This window comes from Fulmarus glacialis, unplaced genomic scaffold (assembly GCF_000690835.1).
Source record: "Fulmarus glacialis isolate BGI_N327 unplaced genomic scaffold, ASM69083v1 scaffold2726, whole genome shotgun sequence".
Classification (NCBI taxonomy): domain Eukaryota; kingdom Metazoa; phylum Chordata; class Aves; order Procellariiformes; family Procellariidae; genus Fulmarus; species Fulmarus glacialis.
Genome location: NW_009218538.1, coordinates 9,450 through 26,969, shown reverse-complemented (window position 1 = coordinate 26,969; position 17,520 = coordinate 9,450). Strand labels below are relative to the sequence as shown.

Genomic DNA, 17,520 nt, shown 5'->3' with positions numbered 1-17,520 from the left:
GAGTTATTTCCTTTTCTGAGAGTTTAGTGCATTTTATTAAAATCCCAGATTCTACTGGCAAGTCTGGAATAAAACAAAGATTTTCAGTGTAAACTTTCCAACTAGAGAGAGCTGTTACTTATTAGGTGACACTGACTTCCCTCAGGCTTTGTATTCCAACAGACTATCTTTTCAAAGAACATTTCATAGAATCACAGAATGATTTGGGTCAGAAGGTACCTTTAAAGATCACCTAGTCCAACCCCCCTGCCTTGGGCAGGGACATCTTCCACTAGACCAGGTTGCTCAAAGCCCCATCCAACATGACCTTGAACACACCCAGGGATGGGGCATCCACAACTTCTCTGGGCAACCTGTTCCAGTGCCTCACCACCCTCACAGTGAAGAATTTCTTCCTTATATCCAATCTAAATCTACCCTCTTTTAGTTGTGTTACGTGTTTGGGAGGTGGGTACAGAAGTCATGAGTGCCAAGCAATTTCTGTTCCTTAGACTATCAATTAATTAACACGAATCAATATTTAATACACAATGTTTCCTCATTATAAACTATCTTTGGAGTTTCATTCTGGGGGGTTATTGCTTAAGTTTTGTTACGTGTTTCGGAAAGCAATTCTCTTAGCCAAAACTATTTTTTTAGTGGTCTACAGTTGCATTACTGAAATAAAAGACCAAAAGCTAGCGTATCTAAACATTCCCATAGTTCTTACTACTTTAAATCGGTGCTTGATTACTTAGAACTCTTTGAAAGCAAGGCTCTTCTTCAATAGCCTAAGAGCAGGTTCTGTTCTTAGAACTGTGGTCACTGTAATCAGTTTACAAAATCCACTCTCTCTCCCCCCAATGAATGGCCCCCCCCTTGCATCCGTTGGGGAGCACAGCACATGGCCACGGTACCCATATATAAGTTTATCTTTTCAAAATGTCTTTCAGACAATGGATGTCATGAGTAAAAATTGAAAGGAGACCAATATTAAGCACTAGGAAATGAAATTTTAAGTAGGCTGGGTTCAATTCTTAAAACTAATTAAGTGCATGACGTGGTTCCAGAATAACGGTTTTACTACTGACTCCCTTATCCTGCAACAGTTACTGTAAATTCTGTTTCTGGATGAACCCGAGTAATACAAGCATACAGGAACTTAAGATTTGTGGGACTAGCTTTGGTGTCCTTATTCATCCATTTTTACACATGAATGAAATTCAGCAATCATATAAAGACCCAAATCGAGTGTGGCGGAGTTCAACTCCTTCTATTTAGCCACAGTGCTTTGCAACTTTAACTATACATGAATGAAATTCAGCAATCATATAAAGACCCAAATCGAGTGTGGCGGAGTTCAACTCCTTCTATTTATAGGCACAGTGCTTTGCAAATTTAACTATTCCACTGACACGCCCTTACCCTGAAAGGAACCATATATAACATGTAAATAGATTTAATGCCCCAGTGCCGAGTCCCGGCTACATCGCTTCTACTGCTAAGAGCATTGGGCCTGCCACCTCTGACAAAAGGAGCCTCTACAGCTGGGAACTTGATTGACGAATCACGTCTGCAGAGCTGGTCCTCAGGATGAGAAACCAGTGCGCAGCGTGTCTGGGCTCAGCATCGCTTAAAACTTACTTTACCTCAGTGCTACCTGTGTTACGCCTGCAATTCCACGTGCCAGTAACAAACCGTTTCTTTATTGCAACAGATTTCAGGAATACTCAAATAAAACCTCTTATCAGCAGTACTGACAGTCTAATCACGCCACCAAATAGCCATGTGCCATTCAATTCAGTGTGCAGGTGACAAACAAAGCTCTTCATTCTGAACCAACCAGGAAAGGTTTTCCTGTGACGAGTCTCTGCAGTAGTTAGACAGACATGACTGTCTTAACTTAGAAAATTATTTTTAAAAAATGAGTTTAAGAAAGAGTTACCACTTGCAGCACTGAATAGTCTCATACAACCAATCTGCAGGACACCATGGAATTAACACCAACAATACACTCCTGTCAATCCGGTGCCGTGCCAAAGAGAAGCCCGCAGATTACTTGGTAGCCTACCCGAATTTGTGTTACTTGCTTAACTCTATCACGGAGATATACCCTTTTGCTGTAATGAAATGCTGATTGACATCCTAAATGTAAGCACTAGCAGATACCATGTACTGTCAAACTAACGGATGGCTGAAGGAAAGGGAGCATTAAATACCGCAGCTCCCCTCACTGATTTTTCCAGAGAATAAACATCAAAGATTACACGAACATCATGGCAGCAAGTGGTGCAGGATACGAGCTACAACTGTGTCATGCAACTTCCCAGTTATCAAAAAAGGGAAGCAAATGAAAACCGGTATGGCACGCACCTAGCACAGCTCATCTCCAGCAACAAAATCTTTTTTTCTTCCCCTGCACAGCAAAAGCAGAAAACAGCAAAGCAACGTTGGGAAAGGTTGATAAAAAAGTTACAGAGGACCAGGATTCCTAAATTGTTTGGGTGGGGGGAGGAGGCAGTTAACACCAAAAGCAGCAAGAAGTGGCTATATACAGCCCTTGTTTCTTAAGTGTACACAAGAACTGTTAAGTTTCCATTCCCTGCTCCCAGTAGAAACCACAGCCCAATGTCTGCGTCAAGGCAAGCATGTCGAAAAAACCCACACAGACTTCGACAAAATGACTGATCACTGCGCATTCCACACTTGCAAGTCTCAAAAGGCCACGAGACACACCACCCGTCCACCAAAGCTAGCAGCGTGCGACAAACAAGTAAAATGCAAGAACCTCCTTTCCAACATGTGCAAAGCTGTACGGTGTCTCTGCGTACTTTCATTTCCTCTTTTTACTCATTGTTCTTAAGTTTCGGGGGCTTAGATTATTTTTTCCAAGTGCTTTTCTGCTCCAAAAAGTGCACACTGTCTGGTGTTTTATTACAAAGATACGGGAAAGATGTACTTCTGAAATTATTTTTTAGTTTTTTCAAATCAAGATTTCCAATGAAACTCATAACAAACTGATTATACACTTCTCACCTTTTTTTATTTTGAGAACATATTTGAAAAATCTACATGTATATCAGCTCATTACCGTAAGACATCAGTAAGGCTGAGTTGAGCAAGAAGTGAAAGAGCAGAGCACATTTGTTCCTGTGCTCTCACTGTTGTGAAGGGCGAAACCAATGACGTTAAGTCACACATTTTATTTCTTTATTAGACATCTCAATCAACAGAAGGGGCTCACAGCTACCATTAACTGGTACTAGGTGTGGTAGAGGGATGATGTAAATGAAGGGAGCACGTAATCAGTTAATTACTTCTAGACAAAAAAATTCAACATTAAAAACCCACCTTGCTGCAGGAGGCGTAAAAGAGGACCATTTCATTACAGAAAGCAGCTGTTAGCAAAAGGCAGCTCCCACTCTTTCGTCAAGTGCTTCGCTGCCTTTTGCCACCCATCTAATTTAGCAGTTAAGTCATTTGGGAAGGCAAAAACACCGCTGCCACACAGGAAAGAGACATGGAGTGGCGGAACCACCGAAAGGGAAGGATGCCAGCAATTTATGAGGCATCTTTAATAATGCTTACTCATAAAAATGGGCTGGCTTTTTTTCTAGACAGTTTTGCAATACAGTGTGAATAAACTTTTATAAAGAATGGTGTCAGCAATTTCAACATTCCCTGGAAGCAGTGGCAAGTCATATACCAGAGCACTGTGTGGCTAATTAAGAACCGGAAGGTTGAAGTCAATACGACAGTTTCGCTTCCCAAACATGTCAAAGGGCAAGCAGAAATAGACAGAACCACATAAACAATTAGAAGACATTTATCTTGAGCATAATTTATACAGCACTGCAGTGCAAAATCAATACCGTACAAACATGGAGGCACGCCAAGCCAAAGACACAAAAGATGAGGAAATACCCAGACAGGGCACAGAGTTTGTGGCAGCCAAAACTCTGCACGGGCTACGGAGCATGATAGGGCTTGGGTTAATCCATTCTTTAAGAGCAGAAAGCAGGCAGCAAATTCATGCAGCAGGGAGCGGAAGGAGGAGGAAACAATTGATCAAGCAATCAGAAAACACTAATTTGGGCATCATTGTTTGGCCTGACCTAGCACGAAAGGAGAGAGTTAGGACAAAGAGCTTTAGAGGAAGTTAAAATGATGACATCAGAGACTTGCCAGAGCAAAGGCTCACAACTTGGTAGAAACAAAAGGAAGGAACTAACTTTAGGAAAATTTCAAGGATCGATCTCGGAGTTTGTTACAGGCAAAAGGAAAGCCAGGCCATACACGTGACCATAGCGTTTCGCATCTTTTAGACCTGGCCCTCACACCTAACTAAATTAAGGTTTCATGCATAGCACGTAGAGGCTTGACTATACCGTTGGGTAACAACCTTAGCTGAAAAAGAGCTAGATTAAACATTTTAAGATGGCACTAACAGGCTACTTTCTAAAAACAGCAGTGACATTTCTACTTCAGCACTTGTTTGTGATCAAGCGCTCAGACTTTAACCACTAAGAATAACAATTATCTCGTTAACGGGAACATATTTTTGGCACAAGGAGATTAAGGAGTTTTTGTCTCAGTGAGACGCTCTGCATCTGTCAGCTCTGTATGATGTGACATTCACCTCTCCCAACCGCAGCAGAGAGGTGCACGCAGGACAGAAGAGCCTACCCCGCTACAAAGGGGTACACAGTTGTCCTCCCACAAGTGTCAGCTCACATTCAACACCCCCTTTCCAAAAAAAAGGTTAGTCGACTTACTGTTAACTGCAACCCATTCATTTAAGTCTTCACCCTCTGGAAGCATAACGGCCATCCGGAGATTACCACTTCCAAGCGTGGCTTCGGCATGTTTTAGCAGCTCGTACTGGTGAGAGCCCTCTGGAATGTTCTTCTTTGGTTTGAAGGTTTTGGAAGAGCGACTACCACTGCAAAACGGAGAGGAAATTTTTAGAGAACTTGTGGAAAGGGAAAGGAAAAAGAGAGGAGCCAACAAGTCACGCCTAAGCACAGATTTAACACTAAATACTTTCCCCGCTCCCATATTTTCATGTCGAAGAAGGATATGTAGCAAAAACCGGGATGCAAAAATAACACGTGCTTTGACTTGTTTTAAACAATTAAATGATTCTCCACTACGCTGCCTTCTCATCTGCTCACCCTACTCTTAAGCCAGCCGGACAAATGGGAACGCTCAGACTCCCTTCCCTCTCGCAGCAAATTGGATCACGGGCAAGACGAGAACAAAAATATTTCCTTCCCCAGAATTTGGACAGCTGCATATCGAGGATAGCAGCCCAGCCAAATAGAAACCTTCTTTACTCTGAACATTCGTGAAGCTTGTCATGGTAACTGAAGATACTATTTATTTAACAGAAAAACCCATGTTGTTTTTCTAACACTCACCATCATCAGACATGAAATGTCATCACACCTGCACAAGTGTAATAAGAAGGTAGAGACAGCCTGTTCAGACCCCTGTCTTCTCAAATCAGGTACAATGCGTTAAGTAGTTATCATTAATTCCTCAAAAACAAGCTGCTGTTACTTAGGAAAGCATACTTTCTGCAGGCCTAGCCGATTCAGAATATTATCTTAGCTACCAACATGAAATAACTTTTCCAGTATCTGCTATTGCTTAGGAACTTCTTTTTTAAAATACAGTTGCTCAAAAATACACAAACACTTTAGCTGAACACTGATACAATTCCACATTTTCCACAAGCTTTCTACATCATTTTCCCCTGGTTGCACAGGATACAGACCTTTCAGACCAACAGTTAGGCAAGAAATAAGGACGACAACTTTTACAACTTTCATATAAATCATTTTCTTACCCATAATTTTGTTTGAAAAACACGGACTGACTTAGAAAAAAGTGTAGATATTTGAATTTTAAAAGATGGCAGTGAGCCCGGATGATACATTAACCCCTAACATGTCAGCAACATGACGTGTAAAATTAAATATTTGCAGAAAAGTGTCAGGTAAGCCAATATTTGTGAATGTTTTAGTGCATGAGCTGAGAAAAGACTTCTGTCGGAAAAGGAAAATTGAGCTCTGAATTCCAGTGAAAGAAAGTGGAAAGATGTGAAACCCAGACAGCAGAATTTTCATTACAAATATTATCCAGTTCTCGTTTCTTTACATAAAAGACTTGGCCAATTTTTCACCATCTCTCTACAGGACTGAACAGAAATTTTAGTTAGTGAGGTTTAAGGGTTTTCCCCGGCTCACTAAATATTTAAACTACGTGTTTGAACATGCAAAGGTTGTAGCTTATCTTTGGGGCAATGCTAGTGTAGCTACACTGTCACACAGAAGCACTCTAAGAAAACTTCATTCTGCATCGCGTTTTCCCCACCACGCCGCACTACAGCCATCAACGGAAAATTAACAAAGACGATCACTCGTTTCTACAATCCTAAATGGCAACAGCTCTAGCAGAGATGCAATGCGCACCAAAGAACAGAACAAAAATTGTTCTTTCCCAAACATATAATGACAGGTGATCGAGAACATGTCATTTGCCAAGGACGTGACAAAACTGCCTAGCAGTGAATTAAGTCTCAGTTTAGACCTGAACAAGAGCAGTGGAAGAAGAAAACATGCTGAAACCGGAGTTAAATAATGAGTTCCCCAAATTCTTCTGGGCAGGTAACAACAGCTTTGCAGGTGCATCTTTGGGTATTGAACAGATCCCACAAGTCCGGCTGGTTAGAGATTTACATGGTCCCGGTGCTACTCTGACCCTCCCTTGCTACAAAGGAGCAGCAGCATCCTCCCCCTCCCCTAGGCCTCGGGACTAATCCTGTTTTCTAATCCTCATAAAGAAGCACTTGGCTGGACTAACAGGGATCATGGGATGATACAGTTGAACAGGCCACGTACATTCACACAGACACCAGAACAACACTAATGCAGTCAGCTACTAAATACAACTAAAAGCCAGAAGTATGAAGAAAAAAACATATGGCTCCCATATATTCTGTTACAGGACACCTCTAACGTGCACCCAGTCATTTGCATTTCACTCTAAGTAGGATACCAGATTCGAATCTTAAATAAAATAATTGCCTCCCAGTGGGAGTGAGAAGCTTTTGTGGCTCAGGGAGTTCCCTTCACCTCCCAGCCCTCCAGCCACCTGCATCTGTTGCCAGGCCAAGTTCAAATCAACTCTGAATAAAAAGCAACTTAAAAAACCCAAACAAACAAACAAAAAACCAAATCTTTTAACTGACTACTTAAAGACACAAGTTTTTCTCTTCAGGAACATATCCACTTCATAGCCACTACGCCAAAACAGAGGGTAAAAATACAACTTAAACCATCTGGCAACTGCTTTGCTGTGTGGCTCCACGGACAGTGCTGACGCAAGGTAATATTCACAACAACCGAAGAGCAGGAGAGCCAGGTATCGTTATCTTTCCGCGCGTGTCAGTGTAAGCAAAAGAAAAACAGCAAATGCTAAACACAACCACAGCTCTTCCTAACTCGCTTACAAGATTTTGTTCTCACTCCAACACGACTAGACAATGAGGGAAACCAACTCTTAATACTTTCATGAAAAGCAAACAGACTTAACACCACCCCAAAGCTCAGGTCATTCATTCATCATAAAAGATAAAGGAAAGTAAGAGATTCCCTCTCCCCACACCGCTTACATAGAATCCCCAACTCCTAAAACTGAACTCCTGCTTTCACCGTGTTTCAAAACCTAACGTACATCAGCTTCTGTTTCGTAACACTGTCATTTTCATACAATGACGAAGACTGAAAAACTTAACTGCTGTAACTGGTCTGGTGCAGCTGCCCGCGGCAGGATCTACAAGCTCATTACAGCGACTACTACTGGGTGCATGGAGATCCCCGAGGGTGATGAGGAAAGCTCTACCCAGACAGAGAGAGCACCTACCAAGAGGATTCAGATCACAAAGGGCAGCACCCCACTTACAGCTTCAGCAGAAAATCTTTGTTCGGGACGAGGAGATGGTATAGAAACGTACGAAGCAGTAACTGGAAAAAGGTTATGAAATAACCAACCCAAGAAACCGTTTGGATTTTAGCAAAAAGGGTAAGCCAACAGAAGGGATGAGGGTTTGAGAACAAGGCACAAGGAAAGCATGGTGAAGGAGCTCCCTAAATAAAATAGTTTATTTTTGGGAAAACTCTGGGTAGGAATTCACACCGTAACCACCTCAGATCGTGAGCTTGCCAGATAACAAACCAAGTCATCGCACATCTGTTGAATACCCAGCAGAGACCTTATATAGTCAAGGAAGCAGAGAATGCACAACACACTGGAAAATCATTAGGTATCACTTAATCCCTGCTGCCCCCTTCCCAGAAACGGGGCGTTTCTTCCTATAGCTGGCAAAAGCTGTAACCACAGAATACACAATGATTTGGTCTCATCAACTATTCCAAATAAGCCATTCCGTATTTGCCTCCACTACCTTTCTGATCACTACTTCTCAAATTCAGCATAGCCATCCTAAGACAGCAGGAAATGGTCTCAAACGAAAGGCAGGCAGGCATCCAAAAGGAAAAGTAATTAGGATAAATGCAGGCTGCTACTCCTCGCGTGCTATGGTAGTATCTGCAATTTTGGCAATAACTTATCAGAATTCCATGCATTTATGCAGTTCACCATATGTGAAGCCAATTAACTGCATGCATGGTCTTATACTCCTGGATACAAAACAAAAGTTCAGGGACTCAACAACTTAATACAGCTTCTCTAAGTCAAAACCTTTACAGGACACGTTTGCTCTTGGGAAGTCTGTTGCTGCAAACATTATTTCAACTACCTTATTGGTTCAGAAGCTCTCCTATTATTTAGTATCATCCTCATTTATTTATGCCTCAGCACCATCAGTTAACTACCCCTTCAAATGGTAATCCTGGTTCCTCCCTAAACCCTGACCACAGCAGCATCTTATTCCTGCTATCCTACATTATGATTCCCAACACTGAGCTGAAGGCATCTTAAAAAAACCAAGACAAATAAATAGTAATTTTTTTTTCCTATTATGTCCATCTGTTACACGTGACAGATTCAGAAAGATGTCTTGTTCCAGGTCTATTTCCCCAACTCTCGAGCATTCTGTGAAAAAAGTAACTTTAAAGAATTCTGTCTGGTGGCCAACAATACACACAGTAATAGATGTCTCGATCAAGTATGACATTTTATTTTCACCTACATTCCATAATAGAACTAGCTGTTTCTGTGAGCCATTTCTCCCGAGTTTTTAAAATGCTCCGAGCTAGTAGGCAGCACCTGCCTTTCCCTATTAAGAGTCTCTGACCTCTCCTTCAGTTTCAAAACATGACATTAATGCAGAAGTAAAAAGGGATAGAGGAAACCCTCAGAAATGCCACACTGAAGATCCCATTTTCCTTGGACTCAAAAAGGACATGAAATGGGGAACACGTTGCATCATCCCCACTATTTGTCACAAACAATTTCTAGTCTCCCAAGAAAAACTGACTTCTCAAAAAATTCTTGCAATTCCAAGGACGTTTCGCTCCTTTCACTCCCACATCCAACATTTCTAGCAAATTATGGCCTTCTATTTTTACAGGTAAGTACAGCTACAGCAGCGCCAGATGCAGTTCAGCCTAGCACTAAATCAAGAGATGTGTTTAAAGCCATTGACTCACTGAGCCGGGATGAGTCTGGAAGCCTGGCTGGGAAGCCACGCCTCCGAGCCACAGAAGCGCTTCCCGCTGTCAGAAGCCCACGCGCCGCTTGGCCTCACGAAGACGTCACAACTTGCTTGTAAGCAAGAACACAAAATTTCCTCCAAAGCTGTAATTTTATCTAGTCATCTGCTGACAGGGAGGGTTTTTAATGATGCAGATTCTGCTGGCTGTTCTGTCTTAGGTTAGCAAGATGATGCTTCCAGAAGAAAGGAAAATTTTCAGGCGTCCTGCTTGCACCACACTTAACCAAGCTGCCTCAACAGCCCATTTCAGCTTCAGATGCAGCACTGGCAGATCTTTTACCATCAAAGCAGCTAAATATCCAGCCTAAGCTCTTGACACGCTTCTTGTTAACTGCAGGAAAGGAGCCACTTAAACTTTCGCACTCTTAAGAGCAGCACTTTGGCTGGCCTGGCTTAGACCTCCTCACACCCAACTATTTGTGTACTGGAGTCTTTCAATAGAGCTTTTTATCTGTTTTCATGAAGTCTGCTGCATATCCCAGGAAAGTTGAATTAAAAGAGAAAAGTTTAGGCTCCTTATGCATAAAACTTAAGACTTCACAGCTCGTTCTTACCACAGAACTAACCTCAAGCTCTTACCTACTGTTGTGTCTAACACGGCTGAACCCGACAAGCAAAAAACCTTGTCCTGAATCTAGCGTGCGTCACGATCAAACAGATAGATGCAGATCGAAGCCCAAATCCTGCCTCTGCCCAGGCTCCCAACCTATCCATTTTGCAGCAGCACCACAACTTAAACGACTGAAATACTGGCAGTGCTCCAAAATCTTCCTCAAATTCCTCGAGTGAACAAAACCAGACCAAGTTATCCCATAATTCACTAACAATTCATTACGCATCTTAAACTAATGCAGAACTTACAAAGTATGCGATTACTATGCCATTGGCAAAATAGAAGAAGGAGGAGAGGAGACGCCACCCTGGAGAAGATGTAAGAATCTGAAAACCGTTTTTTTTTCCCCCGCACACCTACTTGCACATGACATACCAAACTGACATGTTCTACAAGAAATTAAGATTTTATTTTAAAATACCACAAGCATTCAACCTCCATGGGAAGTATAGAGAGCACTGCTCCTCCAATCTGTTTCAGGCTACCTGTAGGGTCAAGAACACAGTGCTGCAATTACCGTAAATCATTTCATACAGGGCTCATCAGTGGACTGTTTTATCAAACACTGGAAAGGACAGAAACTTGCCCTGGGGAAAAATAAATAGAAAACGCCGCAGTGGCACCATTTTCAGGATACACCTGCCACCTATATTCTTCTAATTGGTATATAATGCTGAGGCCATTGCATATAATCTTTCTGTCTTTCCTTGGGGGAACACGCGAGTAACTAATTTCTGCAAGTATAGCTATACCACTCCTTGTCTCCCAAAAGCGTTCACCACCACAGTGTAGCTGAAATAAGCCCCTCAAAATATGTGGAAGCGCTCAAGAGATTCTGAAAAAGTCAAACGCAAGAGAGTACACAGAACATTTACGTGGGGCATGGAAACTTTTCATATTTCAACTCCTGCTTTTTCATCTTCAAAGGCCTTTGCAAGCATTAATTAATCCTCACAAAGTATCTTTGAAGTAGGCATCATTAGCGTCTTGTTAGACACAGGGAAACTGAGGCAGCGACTCATCGCCAAAGGCCAACGACTACATTTATCAGAGAAGTCCCCAAGTTTTAGTTCTGTACTGCCTTGTCTCCTTTCTCCTGCTGCGCCTCTTTTTAAACCCCTATACACAGAAATGCTGTAAGGCGAGAACCAAATTCCAGAAAAGCAAACATTTCAAGCCTTCAAACAATAATATGGGGCTTCAAATGATAACATCCTGCCAACAATAGACACATCAGAGTATGATCATGTTAGTTTCCAATAGCCAACACATCAGCACAGAAATTAAAATAAAAGCCCAAGCTACTTTTTGGAAATCAAATCAATAGTTGCAGCATTTAAACACATTTTCCCTGTGACAATCACAGCATCAGGAAGACTGAAGGTAAAACCAAGTTGTGCATGTTCAAAATCAGCACCAACAAGATTTAACTTGAGCATTTCTATTTACAAAACTGAGTAGTCACAACACTTCTGTTCTGAAGAGAGACTGTGTGTGAGCCAGGCATTACTTTATTCAGCTCTTACAATACCAAGAAGTCAATTATTTTCCAGTCAAATCCCCACTCATTAAAACCAGCCTGACTCACACGGTTCACTTCAATTTGGAGGTAACAAATCCAGTGTAAGAATTAAGGAAGTAAAGCATTCCACAACCTTGTGTTCCTTTGACGTACCACCATGCATCAGGTCTGAAGACAAATAAAGTAACCACCAACTTAGGACAGAGAAAGACGGCCAAGGAAGCTTCAATCCCATGCTCAGAGCTTACAGGTGCAACGGGCCAGAGAAACGAGTTCTTCTGCCAGGCTCTGGGGCAGGATGAGAAACCTGAGAGCCCAACTATTCAAGAGCTAAAGACAATTTTGAAAATGCTGTTCTACTCCCCGATATTACTTCCCATGAAGATGACTATGAGACCCCTTGAACAGAGCGGGCTAAGGGTTTGAAATGAGACATGGTGCTACCAGTCCAGTCAACTCAAATTCAGAAGACTGAAGTGCTCCAGGACAGTACGATACTGGGTTACAACGCAACATCAAGAGGTATTTGAAGGCTGTTCAACACAGTCCCAGAGTTAAGAGCCAGCAAGCACACGGCTAAGTAGAGACTCTAAGTGCACAGGCTGACAGCTCTCACCCTGAAAAATGTCCCTCTGTGTAAATTCTTCAGATACAGTCACTGTATTATTCTGAGCACCAATAAAAGCAACACACTTCTGAAGAGCATTCCCATCTAACAAAAATAACTTTCACAAACATGAAGCTGTAAAAAGTATAATTCTCTTGACATGGAGGGAAACTCAGACTCTGCCAAGATCACTAAGCAAATCAATAAAGAGTTAAGAGCTGCCAACTCTTTACACAACATAGCTGCTCTCCCAAAAGGTAAGGCAATGGTTAGAAAGCAATTCCAGGCCCAGGGTTTTTGTTTTGCTTTGTGTCTTCATTTGTTTTTTTTTAAGAAAGAATCAGTTGCACTGATCTGAAAAATTTCCATAGACACATGGTCATTCCTACAGAAACAGAATCCATGTTGTTTATTGTTTATTCACTCTATGGTAGGAAACAGTAAATAAAAATACTTAGATCAATGGCACACAGCTGGTTTCCCAGTGTAGCTAGTATGAGATATAAGAATAACCTAAATTGTCTACTACACCTAGAATAAGTCACTGAAATTAGAAATATCAAAGTGAAAAATGGTGAGAGTAAGGGCGCCTAAGAAATGATTGTTCCCAAAGCTAACACTGCACTTGGTAACCAAGAGGCCTCCACTTTATAAGGAATGTCTTTGTGATTAACTCACCTACTGCCTGCCCAAGCCACAGCCAGTTGCCAAGGCTACAAAAGACCGGTGCCACGCTTTATAACCCAAGGAGTTGCTTTATAACCCAAGGAGTTGGAGCCAAGTTACTTCTCTGCAGATTTCAGCACGCTCCTTCTGCAGCACTGTCATTAGGAAAGCAGTGTGGAACATCTTCAGGAAGACTCAAATCTGCCAATTAACAATTAGGCTTCCAGACATTTCTGTGCAAACCCATCCCCGTCATATCCCCACAGTGGCTCCTGCTCGCTCAAAAACCGGATCGCTTCCTACGCTGAGCCGTCCCTTTCAGACGCCGGACCCCCTGTTGCAAGGAAGGGAGCTTTCTTTCCGCCTCCCAGTGACAGGCTCTCCCCACCCACAGGCTGGCCCGGAGGCCCGGCCGCACCTTCCCCTTGGCCAAGGGAGTGACAGGCGCTCACCACCCCGAGTCTGGCCAGGAGGCCCGGCCGCACCTTCCCCTTGGCCAGGCGCCCGGCGGTGGGTCGGGCAGAGCGGCTGCAGCTCCTGCCCGGGCCAAAGGCCTCTCCAGGGGAAGCAGGCAGACCCTGCTCCGCTCACGTCCCCTCCTTGCGGGCGCTTCTGCTGAGCGTGGCCAAGCTGCCCACGGCAGCTGTTTCTCCGCAGATCTCTGCGGCGGTTCTTTCCCAAAAGCCCCAGGCCCTCGAGCTTAGCAGCTGAACAAGAAATTCAGATTTAACAATAAATAAACAAATCCCGAGGTAACAGATACAAAACACAACTTTCCACAAAAGGCAGGGGATCCTTTCAGAAGAGAAAGGAAGGAAAAAGCTTAGTTTCAAACACAATTTTTTAAAATATTGAACACCACGCTTAAAAAAAAAAAAGCCACCAGCAAACGTGAATCAAGAAGTTTGCCCCCACAGACCGGGGGAATTTAAAACAATGTCCTTATTTTTCAGCACATGGAATTGAGAACGATGGCAATACAACACAGGTTATTCCCAAAACAAGAGCCTCGTCAGATGGCTGGAAATGGAATAAATACATATGCAGACAAAACCCCAAATCCCACTTTTGTCTTTTCAGTGAAACACTGTTATCCACCCTTCCTCACCCCACCCTTTTTCCTTGCTACACCACGGACTAAGTTCAATTTTCTGTAGGCCTTTCAACCTGAACATGCTTCTCAAGGGGTATAGTACAGCGACTGTTATCATTATAACTGATTCGAAGTAGTGCCTCTTTCTACCAAAGTCCTGACAGTGAAACAGGTATTTTTATGAGATTTTTAATTCTCTGCCCATCAAGGCAGGGACTGAAATCTGGCTTCTCCTTCTCGGAAAAATAGCTTTCTTCTTAGATTGAAGTTCCACACAGGATGGTATGAGAGGAGGCAGAAGAAAAAGTCATCATCTCGTCAATAGCTCTTAAAAAGTACAAGTATCATTACACACAAGACTCTACATGTTAAAAGAGCAGAAGTTTATCAGATGATTCACATCCAGTAAGGAGAAAGTTATTTAAGGTAGCCTGAAGGCATGGTTTTGCTTTTGCTTGTCCCAACCATCACCACCCAGTGTTGAAAGCTGTCATAACACGTACACGTCCACATTCTTGAAATACTTTTTTTTTTCTTCTATACATACACATTTTAGAGTCAGTGAAATCAAGCAAAAGTGGGATTCATCCAGCACAAGTCAGATGCTCCTACATGCACCAGAACACAGCTGAAGACAAACTTTCGCTGGCTGAGCTATGACTAGGGCACAGGTGACCAGCCCTTGGAAACTGGCCATTTAACTCTTCCCTCTGACACATGCCCTCGCTTGCCCTGCAGCGGCACACCCGGTGCCAAATCCACAAAGATGTTAGGTGGCCACAGACCGTTTTCTAGCCGAGCCAGGCACCTACACTTCTCCGCGTCTGTCCGCCTCCGTTTTTCCGTCTGCGAGCTCAGAATGTGCCTGTAAACAAGGGGGAGGTGTTATGCTCATGTCTACTGCAACCCCACCCATGTAGGTGGCAATGGTGTTCCTGCTGTTTACCCAGTTGGATGCAACCCTTCTCCCAAGTAATCACAACTCCTAACGCAAGGAACAAGCAAGCGTCCAAACACCATCCCGTAACCAGGAAATCATCATCAGTTTGCTATGCTCACACACAAAATAAATTCCCTTGTTTCATTTACATCATGTTCATTTAATACACTTTCCTCTCCTGGAAAATCCTCAAAACAAACAAAGCAAGTCACAATTGCCCTCACTGGATACTACCAGAGCTCTGTCTGTGCACTCAAAAACACAATTAAACTAATTCCCAGAGCAGCCAACAGTTGCGGAAGTGACTCAACTTCTCAAGCCTTGTCCTCTGTTGGACTAACAGCAGTGCTGGGCAATGGAAGGAGAGGGACAGGCCAGAGACACAAAAGTAGTATACAAGAGTATCCATCAGACAAAAACTTGGATGAAAAAAGAAAGAAGTACACATTCAGCCAAGCATGCCCTATTGCCTTGCAGAAACAAGCCGGCAGACATGCAGAGAGCAGAGGAACTGCAACATGTCCGTGGTATAAAATCTCCAGCCTTCCAAAAGGCTCACTCTGCGTGTTTTATTAATGTCACTGCCCTGCTGCTCCCCAGTTTCTCCACGGACTTTTTCAAGAGCTTTAAGACCACCAAACATCACTTGAAACAAGTTTTCACTCCAATCTGCAAGGAAGAAGCTTTTAGCAGAGACCCAAGCATGTTCTCCTCCGACACCCATTTGAAATCCTGTTACGTGAGAGATAACAAGATCGTCCAGAATGTTTTGCTGCACGCTCCCAGGTACCCAGGGACTACCTTGAGGCAAACGCAACACTGTCTTCACTCACAAATTTCTGCCTTGTTACAACCAGAAGTTAGATTTTTAAGAAAGCTCAGGACTGGTCTTGGCGGTTTTGTTGGGTTCTTTCAATTAGATCCAGGTTCCTCAACTATTTTAATACTAACATTTACTGTGTACACACACACACGCATCATGGAACTGTAGGGCATAATCAAAACCAGATTTATTTCTGCAGATTCTGATATCCTAATATTCATGTACTACTACTTTAAAAGAGCAGGCTACTAGCAGCTTGCGAGAAGGTTAACACAAAGTATTCCTTCCTCTCCAACTGCTTTGTTTTTTCCCCACAGACCACTGAGATGGAGTTCAGTATCTTTACCATTTCAGTCAGTAATTAAGCTCTCTGCAAACTAAATAGCACTATTTTCTCACTAATGTTCCCCTCTTTTCTCAGGAAACCCTTACTTCTGTCAATTAGCATTAGCTCGCTTAAAAGGGAGGGCACAGCACGAATTCGAACAGAAGTTAGAACTCCACCCAGTTACGCTTCAAAGTTTAGTTTCCGCGAAGGTTCAAACCTCAGTTTACTGCATGAATGTACCTAATAAATCACTCAGTAGACATAACTACACTTCTTTTGCAAAACCTATCCTTTCCTATACATAAAACTTGGCACTAAAAAGCCATTTGAACACTTATTTCTGCTGTACATGACTGCATGGTGCATTTTCCTTTGAAGAAAGAGGACTCAATCAAGCTGTAAATAGTAGACTACCGAAAGAAGCTGAAAGGTTACTGAAAAGGATGCTGTACGTACCTGCAGCAAGGATTGCTTGTAGGAGAACTCATGCCACAGAGAAGGCAGTTCTGCCCCATGGCAAGCAAATTCAGAAACAACTAAGTCAAATGCCTGTGACACAAGATTATATAACATTTTTTAACGAAAGTATACCTGCATGCCCCATACCCATCGAAACCTGCAGAAAGACTCAACCCTGTGAAGTCTGCAGTCCAAACCATCTCAGATGGTCTCCCTCTAATCTGTTACATGCATAATGAAGACACAGACCCAAGAGCAAACGCAGGAAGAAGAACATTTGCCTATTTTTGAGAAATTCTTAAAAACCTGTCACTCCGATGTTTCCAAGAAAATGTCATGTTCTAAAGGAAAACAATTACACGGAGGGAAAATGCTTGGTAACACATGTGGGAGTGAGGATGACACAGCACATGTTATGCAGACGCATGGAAACATGAAAAGCAGTATTAGACAATTCAAACGTCATGCAGAACATAAGGGAACAGAACAGTATTTTTTTTCCTTTTTAAGAGGGAAGCAGTAACATTCAAGTCCTGGCCTGGCAGTCAACAAGAGAGGGAAACAAATCAACCACAGAATATGAGCATCCACCGATGATCAGAAATTAAAAATAGAAAGTACCATTACGGATGCGACTAAGCAAATTATAAAAGAAATATAAGGAAATATATAAAGCTACAAGCCTGGGTTATTTCTTTCAATAGCACATCTGACTGTGTTTAAAGAAAAGATACTGGAAACATTAATT

The 17,520-nt window shown here is 42.6% G+C and overlaps 1 protein-coding gene across 1 annotated transcript in view; it reads right to left on the bottom strand.

Annotated features, from left to right (window-relative positions):
• The window catches only part of LOC104078417, a gene marked incomplete at its 5' end in the record, with an annotated part of 27,345 nt that extends 10,483 nt beyond the window's left edge, over positions 1–16,862 (bottom strand). Inside the window, 6 exons of the mRNA XM_009580057.1 lie at positions 4,755–4,951; positions 9,657–9,771; positions 13,615–13,836; positions 14,954–15,087; positions 15,809–15,894; positions 16,770–16,862. Of these exons, the coding sequence (XP_009578352.1) occupies positions 4,755–4,951; positions 9,657–9,771; positions 13,615–13,836; positions 14,954–15,087; positions 15,809–15,894; positions 16,770–16,862 (847 nt within the window). The remainder of the gene's footprint in view (positions 1–4,754; positions 4,952–9,656; positions 9,772–13,614; positions 13,837–14,953; positions 15,088–15,808; positions 15,895–16,769) is intronic.
• Positions 16,863–17,520: the final 658 nt, after the last annotated feature.